The 16,599-nt window shown below is 39.1% G+C and overlaps 1 protein-coding gene across 3 annotated transcripts in view; it reads left to right on the plus strand.

Annotated features, from left to right (window-relative positions):
* Window positions 1-4,931: 4,931 nt before the first annotated feature.
* The window catches only part of LOC148357001 (general transcription factor II-I repeat domain-containing protein 2A-like), a 66,575-nt gene continuing 54,907 nt past the window's right edge, over window positions 4,932-16,599 (plus strand). Inside the window, exons 1-2 of one of the 3 annotated variants that reach the window (XM_088347376.1) lie at window positions 4,932-6,422; window positions 6,492-7,675. In XM_088347376.1, the coding sequence (XP_088203502.1) occupies window positions 5,219-6,422; window positions 6,492-7,066 (1,779 nt within the window). In that variant the 5' untranslated portion in view covers window positions 4,932-5,218 and the 3' untranslated portion in view covers window positions 7,067-7,675. Of the gene's footprint in view, window positions 7,676-16,599 lie in introns of those variants that run through there. The other 2 variants (XM_088347377.1, XM_088347378.1) reach the window with 2 other exon arrangements.

The following is a 16,599-nucleotide window of genomic DNA, read 5'->3' on the forward strand; positions in this document are numbered from 1 at the left end:
AGTTTTTCCTTGCCCTCATGTTGGTTCCAGATCAGGGGATGGTGTAATAATAGTCTGAAAAAATAGTCTGTGTAATAACCTTTGAGACTCTTTGTGATTAAGGGCTGTACAAATAAAAATGACGACTTGACTATACAAGAATACTCTCAGTCAAATGGTGCAGAAAATTGCCGCACCCATTTTACCAGTAGCTGCAGCTTCTGAGTCAGTTCCGTATTTCTCACATCGGTTGCCATCCTCAATCTTTTATTGTCTCCTGCTACCCGAGACCATTTTCTGACAGGAAGCATTACCGCCATTACAGATGACTTGATATCCCTGTCAAAGGAATCCGACTGATCGCATACCAGGACAGTCCAATGGCTTGAAATAATAGGGTGCACGCCGATGGGGCCTTGACAGATAATTCAGAGGAGGTTGAACAATAGGTGATGGAACAAGCAGGAAATGGCTTTGTCGCCTCTTTTCAACCTGTAGACAAATATCCTTGCTCAGGTGGATAGTGTTCCAGCTGGACATAAATACACACATGCCTGTAACAAGTGGCTTCTTCTTTTGCATGTGAGGTGAGATAGGTGGTTTATTGATCACTCTTGGAAGGGTCAAATGGAGGTGTATGACTTGAAAATTCAAGTTGGTTTCGGCCGTTATTGGCTCAGGTTTTTTTTTAAACAGTCGTTTGTTTGGGATGGGGCTAGTAGGGGGCTGCTCGTAGCAGTGTGCAGGATTCAAAAATAATTTACCTACGGATTTTCCGCTGTGCAGCGACAAATCCGTCTTCCTGCCGCTTCCTAAAACGGATTCCGTCATTACTCTTCCGATTCATCTGCGGCGAAAAACAACCACCCTTCATATTTACGACCAGTGCGCCTCGATACTCTGTGAGTTACGATATCTTTGCGGTGTACTGAGTCATAAAAAATCACTGTGCTGGCAGAAGAGAAAAAAAAATCAAAGTACAGTATTTTCTGAAGAATAAGGTGTCCCAAAAAAACACACATTTTCTGTAAAATCAAAAGTGTGCCTTGTTATTTAAGAGCGTTATTGACCATAAATAAGCCAAATAAAATGGGAAATGCATAATTACACTGACATGCCTCGACATACACCATTAGTGTGCCATCAGAGCCTGCAAGGCCTAATCTGCTGGCTTACAAAATATCTGAATCATGTGATGTTAATTATATTTTGTCAAGATTGTTTGTCAGCTTAATTTTATTGTTTTTCTTCCTGCTTGTGCTGTTTCCAATTGTGTGGTTTAATTTTTAGGCATTCACACAAAAAGACCTTAGCCATTACTTGTTGCCAGTGTGTAAGGCCGCACATGGCCTTGCAGGAAGCTGAATATACCCAGGTTATGCTCCCTTTTGGGGGTTGAGATTGCAGCTGTTCACTTTTAACTCATAGGGACGGACAAACCACTGGCTCTCCAAGCCTCGTGGCTCTGGGTTGGCCGGGCCTAAATCTTGGAGACTTTGGTCTGAAATCTTAGTCCTGGTCAATGATGATGTCACGGTCATCAGAAGTGGGTCCTGTGACAAGTGGGAGTTCTTGTTGATGCTTTTCAAAATAAAGTTTTTCAACTGGTTGTTTATAATAATTGTTGATAAAATGCAAAACTTTATTCGGACATGCAAGGAAATTAATCTCTGGCCCGAAATATGACACACATCTGGCAATCATTATTTTTTTTATTACAAATGAACAATCTCGGGGCTCTAAAATGTATTATACAGCTGGAGAATCTGGTCACTTCCTATGAATGAATGCAATGTCTGTGGGCCCTGTTTTTTTTCTGGAAAAAGAAAGGATGTTTTTTGGTCTTAGGAGAAATGCATTCGTAGCAGGGTAGTACCCTACACTTGTATCTAGAATTTCTCGTATCTCAAAAAAATTCCACTATAAGAAACAAATGAAAACCAATTAATACCTAAATAGCCAGAAAACACATTTTTTTATGCCTAAAAGCTCATTCAAATGGTAATTAAACATACAAAACATAGAAATAAAATAAATAAGATGACATTACCGAGATAATATGTGAGTTTATTATGAGCACTTACAATGGAGAAAGTCGCCCGGTGCTGGCAGGGGTGTATGCATGATAATGGAAGAGTGAGGGATTACAAGAGAGTATGTGCTAACTGGGACAAGCTAATGCTGGCGCTAAGCCGTCTCGAAAACTTGGCCCTCTAGCGGTAGCGTCTGGAAATGATCGTAAATTGGATTTTCTCTCTTAAGTCTTTCAGAATTTTTGCTTGAAGGACACGTTGTATCTCAAATTGTTCTTTGAGTGGCTTGTGTATAGAGGGGCCACTGTATAAGAAAACAATATTTCAAAGGGGAATATTTTCAAAGCTGCGCTTTAAAGCCCGTAAAATACGATACTGCCTTGTGAAATTTTGATAGCATAATTAATTAATTGCTTCCGCAGTAACGAAGGTTCTGTCGCAGCAAAATGTGGTGCATAGGCGTTTCGGCACACAACCTGTCATGGGGAAAAATAGCATCTTCGGTCAAGTGCGGTTTGACCTTCATTGGTTGCCACACGGACACATATCACCTTTGCAGCCCCCACGGATATGCCAATAAATCAAAAAACGCCGGCCCTGGTCTTCTTGATGAATCAGCAGTTTGTGCAAGGGCTTGATTAAATTTTATCTCGATTTCATAAAACTTTTGGACAAACCAATTAAAAGGTTGCTGACTGCAGCCACTGGCAATCTATTTGTCATCTATTTTGTCAAGGTAGGTCACATGTGATGATATCAATGTGGTCCGTATTTGTAGCATCATTGAAATTGAAATGGCATGACCCTGAACACGGAACCCCAAATTAGCGTCCATCGTAAATGTTCTTTTTTTCCTGCGTTCTTGTTTGTTATGATGCGCTAATGTGCTCATTTTAGCATAATATTGTTGCTCTGGAGCATGACAATGGGGCAGTTGGATACTCATTATGCTATTTTTATGATGAGACCTTTTGATAGCACCGGAAAATCCAAATGGCAAATGTGACACATGAGCTCTATAACATCATTGTGCTGTGTATTACACCGCTTTTTACTGGCTTTAAAAGGAAATAATGACAGCGAGGATGGCGTTTTTAAGAGAATGTCGCAGTAATGTACAGGTCTATATGAGTGTCTCCCAACTGGTCTGACTTTAGGTCCCACCATTCACCCTATTGACAAGCTGCGACCCAAACATAATGATTTTTTTTCACTTCTTAAATGTATCAAATTAAAGGATTTGTAGTTTAAAGCAGATTTAGTACAATATATTAAAAAAACAAATTCAGCAAAACCAAAACAACTTCAAGTCTTTCATATAAGCCTACATCACATATAAGTGACGCCCTAAAACTGCTTTAAAATAGCAATGTACAAAAATTAATTTTGAAATATTGATAAAGCGTGTACTTAAACTTTTATAATCACAGTGTTTAATTATATAGTTGAAGAACATTAATGTACTGGTAAAAAGTTAAAAACCTAACATTTTTGAACCATAGGATGTACTTTCCAGCAGCACTTTAATAGCAGACACTCGTACACAATCGTTTCTTCCTCTGACTCAATCGTTGATATCACTGTTTTCCACTTTTGATTCCCCTTATCACTAATCCATTATTATGGGTAAAAAAGGGAAATAAATCCAACAAAACTTGTCCTGTCCCATGTGCAGAAAAACACCTTCCATGATGCTACATCCTCATGCTTCACAGTAGGGATGGTGTTCTTCAGATTGTACACTTCATTCTTCTTCCTCCAAACAAGCTTACTGGAATTATGACCAAATCGTTCTATTTTGGTCTCTACTGACCACAAACATTTATCCCATGACCGCTCTGTATCATCTAAATGGTCATATGCAAATCTAAGACGGGCCTTGTCATGTGCTGGTTTTAAACAGGGGAACTTTCGTATATATATATATATATATATATATATATATATATATATATATATATATATATATATATATATATATATATATATATATGTCATGGTCGCCTTGGTGACCAGTCTGCCCCGCCCCCTGGGCACCAGCTGAAGCAGTTCAACTAATTGCGTGTCTGCTATTTAAGGCTGGATTGTGGGTTTTGCGGGTGCTGGCTCATTATACCTTTTCTGTTCTGTCATGCCTTGTCCTGTTTAGTTGAGTTGGAAGAAACCTGTGTTTGCACGTTTTTGTTAAAGCCTGTTTGTTCTGTCTTGTCCCTGAGTTTTGGACAACTTTTATTTTGGTAAATAAAAGTTTTTGATCGTCACGCAATTGAGTTCTCCCTTCCTGCCTCCTGCCTCCGTTCTGGTCCGGTCACCCCTTCCACTCCGTGACATATATATATATATATACATACATATAGGAGTTATACATTTATAGTTCTTGTTTGATGAATTTTGAGTCTCTTAAGAAGGACTAAAGCTACTGAAGTGAAAAGCCTTTGGATTTTATAAAAAATGCAGTTAATTGAGCATGAAAGGGAATATTATTACTTTAAGTCATGTGTTTTCTGCTTGTTTATAATCTACTGTATTCTTTTAGCTCTGATTTCAAATGTAGAAGTGGAGTAGTGGAGTTTTTCTTGATTTGGGTCACAGATTTAAATAAGGGTGGAAGGTGATTCCTTAAGTCAAACCCGCTGGGAATCATTGTGCTAGAGGGCAGCATGTCAAAGAGGTGGTGGTCAGGGTGAGATGAGTCTTTAATAATGTTGTTGGTTCTGCTGCAGTAATACACATACACACACCCTTTAGCCCAGGCAAAAGATGAAGCTGGCGGGCAAAAAAACAAGCTTTTTAAATCCACAATCTGTCAGAGAAATAAATAAATTATCGCCACGCTTTGTGGAAAACAAACAACTGTCAAGAAATTCCTCTGGAGGCGCCCGACACGCTCCTTCTTCACCCTCTAGACCAGGTGTCACCAACACGGTGCCCGCGGGCACCCGGTCGCCCGCAAGGACCACATGAGTCGCCCGCGGGCCTGTTCCAAAAATAGCACATCTCATAGAGAGCTGCGTCTAAAAATTAATTTTGTTCTGTTGCTATTATTTTTTTAATCACACTTGTATGTATATAGATTTAAAAAATACTATCTTAAAAATACTTTAAGGTTAACGCGCACAATATTTACCTATGGGCAGTAAAGTAGAGCTTGTGGGATGTGGAGAGTAAGCTAGCGGGCGCTGTATGCACTTTCGTACCCCAAAAACATGGCAGAAAAAAGAAAGAAAACGTATCTCTTTCACAGTGAATGGGAAGAGGAGTTCTTTTTTACGACTGTAAAAGAAACCTGCGTGTGTCTGATTTGCGGGACGACCGTGGCGACAGCAAAACGGCACAATGTGGAGAGACATTTCAATACGTGTCACAAAAGCTACCATGATAAATATCCACCTGCAAGCGCCCTACGGGCAGAAAAAGCCCGTGAGCTAAAGACCGCTCTGGGTAAGCAACAGTCTTTTTTTACGAGGCCGGCCAAAAACTCACAAAAAGCAACCGAAGCCTCGTTTAGAGCTACACATTTTCTGATCAAGAAAAAAAAGGCATTTACAGATGGAGAAGTTGTCAAAGAAGCGATGTTATTAATTGCTAACACTGTATTTAAAGACGAGAAAAATGGAAGCGACCTAATCTCCACTCTTTCCGACGTCCAACTGGGGGCATCTACGATGGCAAGACGAGTATCAGCTATGTCCAGTAACTTGGTCGATCAGTTGGAGCAGGATCTGGCGAAGTGCAAGTGGTTTAGCCTCCAGTGCGATGAGTCCGTGGACAGCAGCAGTACAGCGCAGTTATTGGTTTTTATCCGGATGGTGTTTAATGATTTCTCCACAAAAGAAGAACTCCTGACACTACTGCCCTTAAAGACAACTACGAGAGGAGTTGACATTTATAACACGGTGAAGGAGTTTTTCGTGCAGAAAAAGGTGCCATTGGAAAAGCTGGTAGCGGTGACAACAGACGGGGCTCCTGCTATGGTCGGCCGACAGACAGGTTTCATCGCTCACTGTAAACGTGACCCAGACTTCCCCAAATTTCTGCATTACCATTGCATCATTCACCAGCAGGCGTTGTGTGCGAAAGTGATCGGCTTTGGGCACGTGATGACTCCCGTTGTGAAAATCATAAACAACATCCGCTCCAAAGCAAAGCAGCACAGGATTTTCAAGGTACTATTAGAGGAGATGTCAGCAGAATATGGGGACCTACTGCTACACACAGAAATCAGATGGCTCAGCAGAGGACGAGTTTTGCATCGTTTTTTGTCTCTTTTGCGTGAAATCAAAGAGTTCATGCAGTCCAAAGGCGAAGATGTCTCACTGCTAGAGGACACAGAGTGGACACTTGACCTTGCATTTTTGGTGGACATTACTGGGAAATTAAACCTCCTGAACTGCCAGCTGCAAGGCAAAGGTAAGACTGTTGTCGATATGATAAGTGCTTTAAATGCATTTAAAGCCAAAATGAATGCATTCTCTGCAGATTTACAGAGAAAAAAAGTTCTGCACTTTCCCTCTGTGCAGTCAGTGCTGAAAGACAATGCTTCTGCATCTGAGACATTTGAAAAAGTGGCAGAAAAGTACATTGAAGTAATAAACAGACTTGGGCAAGAGTTTGAGAATAGGTTTTGTGACCTTCATCAGCTTGAACCATGTGTGTTCTTCATTTCCAACCCTTTCATGAATGGGGACACAACATGCTTTGCTGAGCAGTTAAGTGCAACGTTCAACTTGGATGCTGGACAGGTGGAGATTGAAATTATAACATTGCAAAATGATCTCCATCTCAAAGCCTACCAGGCTGCACCAAACTTTTGGCGCCTTGTTGACACAGAGAAGTACAGTGGAGTATGCACAGCAGCCATGAAGGTTGCCAGCCTGTTTGGCTCAACCTATCTCTGTGAATCAGCATTTTCTGACATGAACTTCATCAAAAACAAACACAGAACACGCCTCACTGATGCACATCTGAGAGACTCACTCACAGTTGCAGTGTCAAGTTACACACCAGATTACAACACACTGGTGAACAGCATGCAATGCCAGTCTTCCCACTAACCAAGGACGGATACCAGATGTAGTCAGTGACAACATGGTAGTGCCATGGCAAAGTTGAATTAAAATATTGAAGAATTGTGTTCAATTTAAAAGTGTGTTCATGACATTTAAAAGTTATAATTTTGTTAAACATAACACAGACTTGGCCATTAGTTCAAAATGTGAAATAAAAAATGTATTACATATTTAAAAATATGTAAGTTGATTTTGTTTAACATTACATAATTGTTAACTTTTTGAAACATGTTGCAACATAGTTCATGATTTGTTAACAGGGCATGTCAGTGGCTTGTGCAAATGGGATATTTTTTGCTAAAATGTAGTGATGTAAGTGATCATCTGAAAATGTAACAAATACTGTGATTAATAGAGATAAAGTGTTGAATATTGATATCTGTTTCCCACCTTGTTGTCATTTTTGATAATCATTGTTAGAAATCATTAACATGATCAGTGTCTTTACATAGGTGAGTATTACTAATCATTATAAATAATGTATAACTAAAGGCAAACTGAGCAAATTTGTTATTTCAGAAGAGCGTATCAAACTGGTAGCCCTTCGTATGATTCAGTAACCGTGAAGTAGCTCTCAGTTTCAAAAAGGTTGGTGACCCCTGCTCTAGACAGTGAATCTCGCTCCCACATTTGATTGGCAGAGCAAGAAAGGAATATGTAGCATAGGAAAAAACGTTTTCATGTCTTACCTTAAATGAAAATGAAGTCTACACGCTGTTCCATTATGAAAAAAAGTCCATGCAACGAGAAATAAATGAGTGGATGGCTTGAATTGCTTTTACCTTGTTAATGCTATCAATAATCCTATTGTTTAGAGCTGCACCAAATCAGAGACATTGGTCTCACTATCGCCCTCTGCCCTGAGACGAGGGAATTGCGTGCCTCACTCTGCATCTGCAGATGCTCGGCACAATAAGACGTTTCATACTATAAGTATTATCAATATTCATTATATAATCTAAAACATATGTTATTTCGAATAAGAAAATCAAAAGATTTTGAAGTTAAATCGGAAAGAACTTTATGATTGAATGAATATCACTATTTAATTTTATATTCCTGTGACTGCACATCATTTTTTTTTCAAATAAAATGCATGTTTATATAATAGTTCATGTATTCTTACTTATTATTCATTATTGTTCTTCAAATGAATAGGTTTTTACAACCAGGAGATGCTAAATAATAGACACTGTACTTTAAGCATACAATGTAAAGATAAAAACACTACACTTTTTAAAAAGGGTCAGAAAAGAGCAATCTAATTGTGGAATCAGATTCATCTTTATTTTTGTAATAGAACATCAATTACAATCACAATATTACAGTTTTAAGGGAATTAAAATGAAATACCTTTTTGGATTTTTTTAAAACAAATGATGCAGTAGTGAGTGTTGAAAGATATTTTTCATGACTCAAATTGTTTTTTTTTTAAAGAAAAATGGCACAAAAGTATTTTATTTTATCTTAGTAATGTTTTTATGTTAAGACATTTGCAAAATGTAGGTTCACTCATGAAAAGGTTTAAACATTTTTTTTTGTTGAAGGGTTTAATATGAACTTATGTTTTTATTCAAATCACCCAATTTAGTTTTTTGTTTTTAATGCAAAAGGAAATAAATATATTTTAGGTTATTTTATCCAATATCACTCATTTCTTTGGGTTTAAAACATTAGCAAAATGCAAGTGTCAACATAAATGTAAGAAAATACATACAGTCGTACCTCTACTTACTAATTTAATTCGTTCCGGGAGTAGATTTGTAACCTAAAAAATTTGTAAGTAGAGGCGCCTTTTCAATGCCAATTCACTAATCTGTTCCAAGAAAGGCAAAAGTATGATTTTATTTTTAATAAATCATAAAAAAGAATCAAAAGTTACAAAAAAATTAAATACCACCCAAAAAAGAGAGGCTCACAATGTAGAAAATCTAAGAATAAAGGAAATAACAAAATATTCTCTTACTTTTTAACAGGCCTATTTTTTTACTGATCTTCTGCAGTGTTTTTGCATCCTGTAATTTCGGTGAATTATTTTCCCTTAATCCACAAAAGTAACAACCTCTCCATCTCATCGTTCACAGGCATTCTTTACTTCGAAATGGCCTTTGGAATGAGCCGTACATTTTAGCGCTTCCTTCTGTTCAATAATCATGGCGATCGTAGATGTACTACGGCCAGCTATTTTGGCGACATGACAAATACCCGTTTCGTACTGTTCAATTATTTCCTGCTTTGTTGCAATGTCCAGAAAAACTCCTTTCCGCATTTTTTCTCTTTGCTGCTCACTTTTTCGGATGTTGTTCTTGGGATCCATCGTTAATGTTTCGTATCGCTTGTTTATAGTAGAGTACAATACTGTTTACAGAGCGGGAATGGGACCGGAAGTGGACACAAAGAGGAAGTGGGCACAACGAATAAGCGGTAGACACATGAGCATGCCGGCACTCACACATACAAATCGGGTTGCCAGGTGAAGTACTGCGGAGCGCCGAAAAGCAGCGCGCACGGTACTGGTCTGTTTATTCGTATTCTGAAAAAAAAATTGGACCGTGAGGTAATTCTTTTACGCTGAGTTTACCCGTAACCTGAAAAATTCGTATGTAGATACATTCGTAAGTAGAGGCATGAACTGTATCCTTATTATTGGTGGGATTTCATATAAACTTATGCTACTATTATTTTTGTCTTCTTTTCACACAGTTTTCATGCAAAATATATATATTGGGTTGTTTTTATTTACACTCTGTAATATTTGATGTCGCTGTATGGTGTAGTGCACCTGAAAACGAGTGCTTAAAAAGCACAAGGAAGAACACAAACTACGGAGGCTCTGAGTGACCGAACCGCACCCTTTTTCTCGTAATTTTTTGCCCAATGTTTCACAAGGTTTTTGGTGTTTGCTGCTAAACTTTGCAAAACAAATGAAAATTTCCTGCCTCTGAGTCTTTAAAATACATGCATGTGTGTATGATAGTCCATGTATTTTTGCTGCTTAATCAAATCAATATTGTCTCTTTTACATGACTAAAGGTTTTTTTTTCAGCTATAGAATGCACTAAAAAATCAGAGGTGAGATCGGGGCACACTTGCCCCGGGCCCAAGAGTAGTGAATCCCGGACCAGCCCGAACCAGCCCGAGCCCGACCAATTAACTTGATTTGCAGGACCAAGAGGGAGGTAGACCGAAAATTTAATATTTTATTTGTGAAGATTTGGGAGGAAGACAGGTGATTCATGATAACAAATCAAAGCCTGACTTTTGTAATGGAATCTAAGTTAAACTAGCTAAGTCATGTTTATTTGTATAGCCCTTGATCACAAGAAGTCTCAAAGGGCTGCACAGATGAAAGACTATTGCAAATCACAGACTATTATAACACCATCCCTTGATCTAAAACCTACATGAGGGCAAGTAAAAACTCAAAAACCTCAATATGAAGAAAATGAAGAAACCTTGAGAAGGGACCACACATGAGGTAATACCCCTTTCCAGGATGACCAGGCTGCAGCGGATATAGCATTATCATGCAATACACGGACATTGTCAACATGAAATATAGGTCATTCATAACCTATAGAATAGAAGTGTGTTTTAAGCCCGGATTTAAACAGTTCAACTGAGATTGCGGATCGACTCTCAGCGGGCAAGAAATGTACATATTTTTCTGGGTCTTTAGAGGTTGCATTAACCAAAAATTCTCCAACATTGACAGATTTTTTTTAAGTGTTGACCGGAACAGTTTTCCTCCGATCGTGATTTTGATGAGTATAAAAGTGTGCCATATACCGCAGCAGCAGTACAGCTTTAAAAATCTAGTGCTGCACTTTAAAGGTGGGGTACATTGTTTGACGTGTTCTGACAAATGTGAAAGGTAAATATTTTCTCTAATACGAATTTGTTAAGATTTATGTGATTTAAAATAAATACAAATCAGTTGAAAGAGCCCTTATGCTTTATTCTCCACTATGCTTATTTGCTTTTATCTTACTTTTTGCAGAGCTGTTCGGGTTGGAACACATTAGTTAGAAGAATGGAACCTGGGAGGAGTGCTGGAGAGTGATGCCATGCTCATCAGTGTAGCATGAAAATGGCGAAAGAACAAAAAGGCCTCCCTCAAGTAGAGTCCATCTAAAGAAACATGAAAAAAGGAGAGTTTATTTGAGCGCGCCAAGAAATGCATGTACTTGCATGCGCATCACAGATAAGTTGACTGAGGCTGCAATGATGACGAAAGCCAGGAAATGGCAGTAGATGGTAACAAAGTTCCAAATTCCATACTGCTCCATTAGGGGGCGCAAGTGAGTAAAGGATTTTATTTATTTTTACAATAAAAGCGTTTTTATTAGTTGTTCAGTATCCACTCAGCGTTTTAGTATACATTTTCATCAATGTTTATTTCTTTTTAAAAGGTCAGCGAGAGAGAAGTCCGACCAGTAGGGGCGGCAGTAGCTCAGGAGGTAGAGCGCTCGTCTAATTTCTTAAACCAATATTGTTTTTCAATTAACGAAGCGTTTTTTTGTGGCTTGTACATTTGTTGAATATATGTTTCATGCTTGGAGTGGTACCAGAGGACTGGCGTAGTGGTTCTCTTGTACAAAGGGAAAGGTGACAGGCTCGTGTGTAGTAATTCAAGAGGTATAAGTCTGTTGAGTGTGGTGGAAAAGCTTTATGGCAGGATTTTGATTGGAAGAATAAGGGATAAGACAGAAGGAGTACTTTGGGAGGAACTGTGTGGGTTCAGACAAGGAAGGGGATGTACTGATCAGATTTTTGCAGTGAGGCACGTGTGTGAAATGTTTATAGTGAAAGAATGCGGGTGTATTGGGCATTTATGGATTTAGAGAAAGCATAGATAGATAGGATCAATTGAGAGACATTGCGACAAGTGTTGAGGATATAGGGTTGGGTGGCAAACTTGTATGAGAATAGTAGAGCTTGTGTGAGAGTGGAAAGTTAAGTGATCGAGTGGTATCCTGTAAGAGTGGGTTGAGGCAAGGGTGTGTCATGTCACCTTGGCTGTTAAATTTGTATATGGATGGAGTTGTGCGCGAGGTGTGTATGAGAGCAGGGAGAGCATGTATTGTGTGTGAGGGTAGGTTGTATGTAAGTCAGCTGTTGTTTGCAGATGACACTGCTTTGGTGCCTTCATGTTGGGTGTCATGTTGGAAAGAGTGAAGGCGAATGAATGTTTGGTGAATGGGAGTGTGTTCTGACTCTCGCACCCTCTTATGATGGGAATATGGCTTTTGTAGGTAGATAGAGATAGATAGATAGATAGATAGATAGATAGATAGATAGATAGATAGATAGATAGATAGATAGATAGATAGATAGATAGATAGATAGATAGATAGATAGATAGATAGATAGATAGATAGATAGATAGATAGATAGATAGATAGATAGATAGATAGATAGATAGATAGATAGATAGATAGATAGATAGATAGATAGAACGATGTGTGGCAGTGATGGCATGAAAAGTTTCATTTTTAAAGGAGGCAAAACAGCCACAAACTCACCCGGCTTGCCCCTCAAAGCGATTATTTCATGTGATGCACTCGTACTGTTTCTCTTGACCGGACGACGGTGAACTGGTTTGTATCTCCGCCAGGCACAGAGGGCTGCATCTTAAAACGCCGTCGGCCACCTTCAAGTGCCGTTGGTTTTTATGACCCAGCGGTGGTTGAAAGATTGAGTTTCATCTTTGGATACTTTTGATGAAATCTACAGGCGATCACACAGATTTGTCACTTTTGGTAGGAACAGCAATGGGAGATATCTCATGTAGAGAGTTTTGATATCTTGTCACGATGGTTGAAAATGGTGCCAGGACATCGGGCAGGGCCTTAAAAATGTATTTTATAATTTTTGAAAGGCGAATAGAAGATTCCTAGGGTTGCCTTCCAAAATAATCGTTTTAAAAACGATTTTTTTCGATGTAAAGAAAGACATTCTAACAAATCGTTAAATTCAGAAAGAACGTTGACACTGACCAACTAACCAATTAATATATTTTAATCATATATTTCTATTTTGACAAGCGCGGCACAGCTTCACTTGCCTCCTCTGACTGCTCAACAGGCAATACTGCATTGAAAAGGTTTTTAGTCACCATTGTTTCCTTTCGAATAAAAAAACTGTAATTGCAAGGCTTTGAAATTCCCTGTAATTAGGTAAAATATATACACACAACTGTTATAACCTGAGTCACAATAAACAATGATCTCATAAAGCTTTTACCTCTTTTCCGGCCAACAGGGTGACGGAAAGCGCACGCACTCGTCTCAATTATCCCCGCATTAATCGTTATTTATCTCCTGTCAAGTGATGCAAATTGGGACAGCGAACGTGTCATAATTGCCTGAAACCTAGAGTGCGCCGTTTGTTTACCTAAAAGGGTTGAATCACCGCTTTCATCTCCCGTGGGAACCGTGTCAAAAGATCACCAGAACCTTCTGTAACACTTTGAATTTTATTCGCCATGAGTATTGAAACTAAAATATCATTTGATTCAACATATACATGTGACAGAGGAACACTTGAAACTGTTTAAAAAACCCACGTCTATCGCTGGAGTTACGTTCCCAAAATTACCCAAAAATTAAGGCATTATCCAACGATAACCCTAGCTCCATTTTGCTTTTACAGTTACAGCAGTATACAATTAAATACAGTGGTACCAGTGTAGTCCCACGACCCTAGAGTTGAACAATTCAGTGTTCGACCAAAACATTTGAGTAAATTCAAACGAATTATCCCAATTTTAACTCCCAAACGCATGGCCAAATGAAATGAGCGACCATCTTGGCTACTCTTGCTCAGTTGGGTAGCAACATTTCCAGATAGATCTTCAGTCTGACATAATGAATTAAGTTTTAACCGGTATTTTACTGTTTTATTTCCTTTTTTTTGCCAATAATAATGAGTCCAAAGAAATTTGCACATTTACACAGTAGTACCTCAATTCAAACAAAATTGTGTTGTTTCAATTAGGGCTTTACCAAAAAACTTAAATTTGCATGAACGTATGTACTAGTATGTGACAAAACATTCTCAAAACAAACTCAGTGTACTGTACTGGATCCCTTAAGCGCATAGGTCCTCAGAGCACCAATGAGGACAAAACTCTGGACAGCGTTTTCCACTGTTGACAGTTCCAGCCCTGTTTTGGGTCATGGCAAAGTTGGCACCAGTCCATTCCTAAATGTTGTCTGCCTAGTTATTTTCCGGTCTTCCTTTCCTCCTGCCCCCTTGGACTGTGCCCTGGCGAATAATCTTGGCCAGCCCTGATGATCTTTTGACCATATCACTGAAGTTTTCATCTACGCAGAGTTGATAATAGGTCCAATGTTCCCTTTGATTGTGTTGCGCACCATTTTGTTTGTCACATAGGCGAGGTAGCTGATGCCTAGAAGTCTTAAGTAGCATCACATTTCCATGACCTGGAATTTATTTTCCAGTTTTGCTGTGAAGGTCCTTCATGTTGCTCCAGAGCTTTGTACCAGATCCTTTCTGGAGGATGTTGAATAAAGTTGGAGGGAGAATGCAGCTTTGTCTCACATTGACCAAACTGTTGGCATTGGCATACAGCTGTTCAATGGTCTGAAATAGTTTCTGGCCCAACAAGCACTTGATAGAGGTTTTATGGTCTTGTTGAAACTTCTCACATAGGATGAGCAGATTAAATATATGTTTTGTGGTGCTCCCTACCTCCCTGAAACCTGCCTGTTCTTCAGCTAGGCTGTTTTAAGCTTGTGGTTTCAGTTTGTTCAGTAGCGATTTAGGCCACACAGAAGGCTACTGTCTGTTTGCTGGATCTTTTTTCAAATCTTTGTCAAGATGTCTACAGTTTGCTTACCACCATTTCATATGAGTTCTGATAGGATGTTGTCTTTTCATGGAGAATTTTCATTCTTCAATTAGTTGATCGCTGACTCTACTTCTCTGAAGATAGAGAGGTGGTCACTTTCTCATGGGCCGGAATTCTTGAAAACCTCAGGGTCTCCCTGTGTCGGGTGGTGGTAGAGTTTGAGGCAGTATTCTGGCCATCTATTTGTGATCTATTTTTCTTCAGTTAGCTTATTCCCTGTCTCATCCTGAAAGTAGCTGACTTTTGCCTGTTTTGTTTGTGCGGAGTATTTTACAATCCGGAAGGCTTTCTTGATTTCAACGTTTTGTATTATATTTACAACGAAAGAAATGAAAAGTAGGTGTTGCAAAAATTGTGCCTCCCTGTCCTCTCAGCTCAAGCAACTGACTCCAGAAGTTCCATGATGACTGAATGTCCACCTAAATAACTACCAATGATCAACAGATTGCAAAACAGACAAACAGAGCTTTGTGATGAGCTCAACGGTTTGTGAAACGATACAATGGAGAACAGACAATATTATTAAGACCCAAATCACTCTAGGCAGGTCCAGATAGGTCAATACTTTTATAAGACACTGTATCAACTGCAGGACAATAGTATCGAACCGATCCAAGTACTTGCTTGGAAAAAATAATATTGACATTTGGATCGTTCTCCCGACCCCGAGTAACTTGACTCAACACCACTTGACAAACAACATCCTAAATTGCAGCGCAAATACATCTTGCCATAGGTGAGACGGATCATGCACATCTATCCTTGGGAACCGGTATTTCATCTCTCCAGGGAGGGCTAACGGCGTAATTGCAGGATGATGTGATTGACGTCCGTCCGGACATGCTACAGCTTCCGTCGCCGAGCTACAGGCTGCTGACTATTACGACAATTCACCACGCTTGTGTGATTACAGCCCTTACTGGTCGTTTACGCTATACATTGACATGATAAAAAGAAATGGATTCGTTGTAAAAGTTCTTTGAAAAGAGCTTGAAAAATAAGACTACAGTTTGCAGAGAGCATTTAAAGTCCCTTCAATAGCTTGGGCCTGCCATCGATTTTGTCCCTGAAGCAAACGCAGCGATAGATAGATTATGTAGATTGACTCGGAGCTGTCTCTTCCCATGACAACCGATGTGCACCTACGGTTGTACAATTCAGATATTGATCATCCTAGGGAGAGGGGAGTAAAATTGTATTTTGTGTCGGGTACTGAGACCGCATAAGCCTCTGCCTTGAACGCAGAAGACGAGGCGTTGCCATGGAGACGCTAAGCTAAGAACCTGTAGCAGCTTATCAGTGAATAGTTTAAGCATTCGCACGAGCTAAAAAAAAATCTCTCTTGAGTGTTTTCAGGTAGCAGTTCATTGAAATGGGCTTCTCCAAAAGTGTTCTGGGAATTTATCTATCATTAATTCAAATGGTACTAAGAATGTTTTTCGGAATGTTTTGCACTTCCATGATCTGATGTGTTCTTCAGCCAACGAACAGCTATTTTGTTTTACTTCCAACCCTTAGTTACTCGCTTTTGTAACTATAGTGGCTTTACATATTTTAATTCATTCCCGGATAAAGCTCATATGTGGAATTACTTGTATCTTGAGCAAATTCTCCACATAAGAAATATTTTAAAAAACAAATA

The sequence above is a fragment of the Urocampus carinirostris genome, chromosome 11 (genome assembly GCF_059441175.1).
Source record: "Urocampus carinirostris isolate Australia breed hairy pipefish chromosome 11, RoL_Ucar_1.0, whole genome shotgun sequence".
Lineage (NCBI taxonomy): Eukaryota > Metazoa > Chordata > Actinopteri > Syngnathiformes > Syngnathidae > Urocampus > Urocampus carinirostris.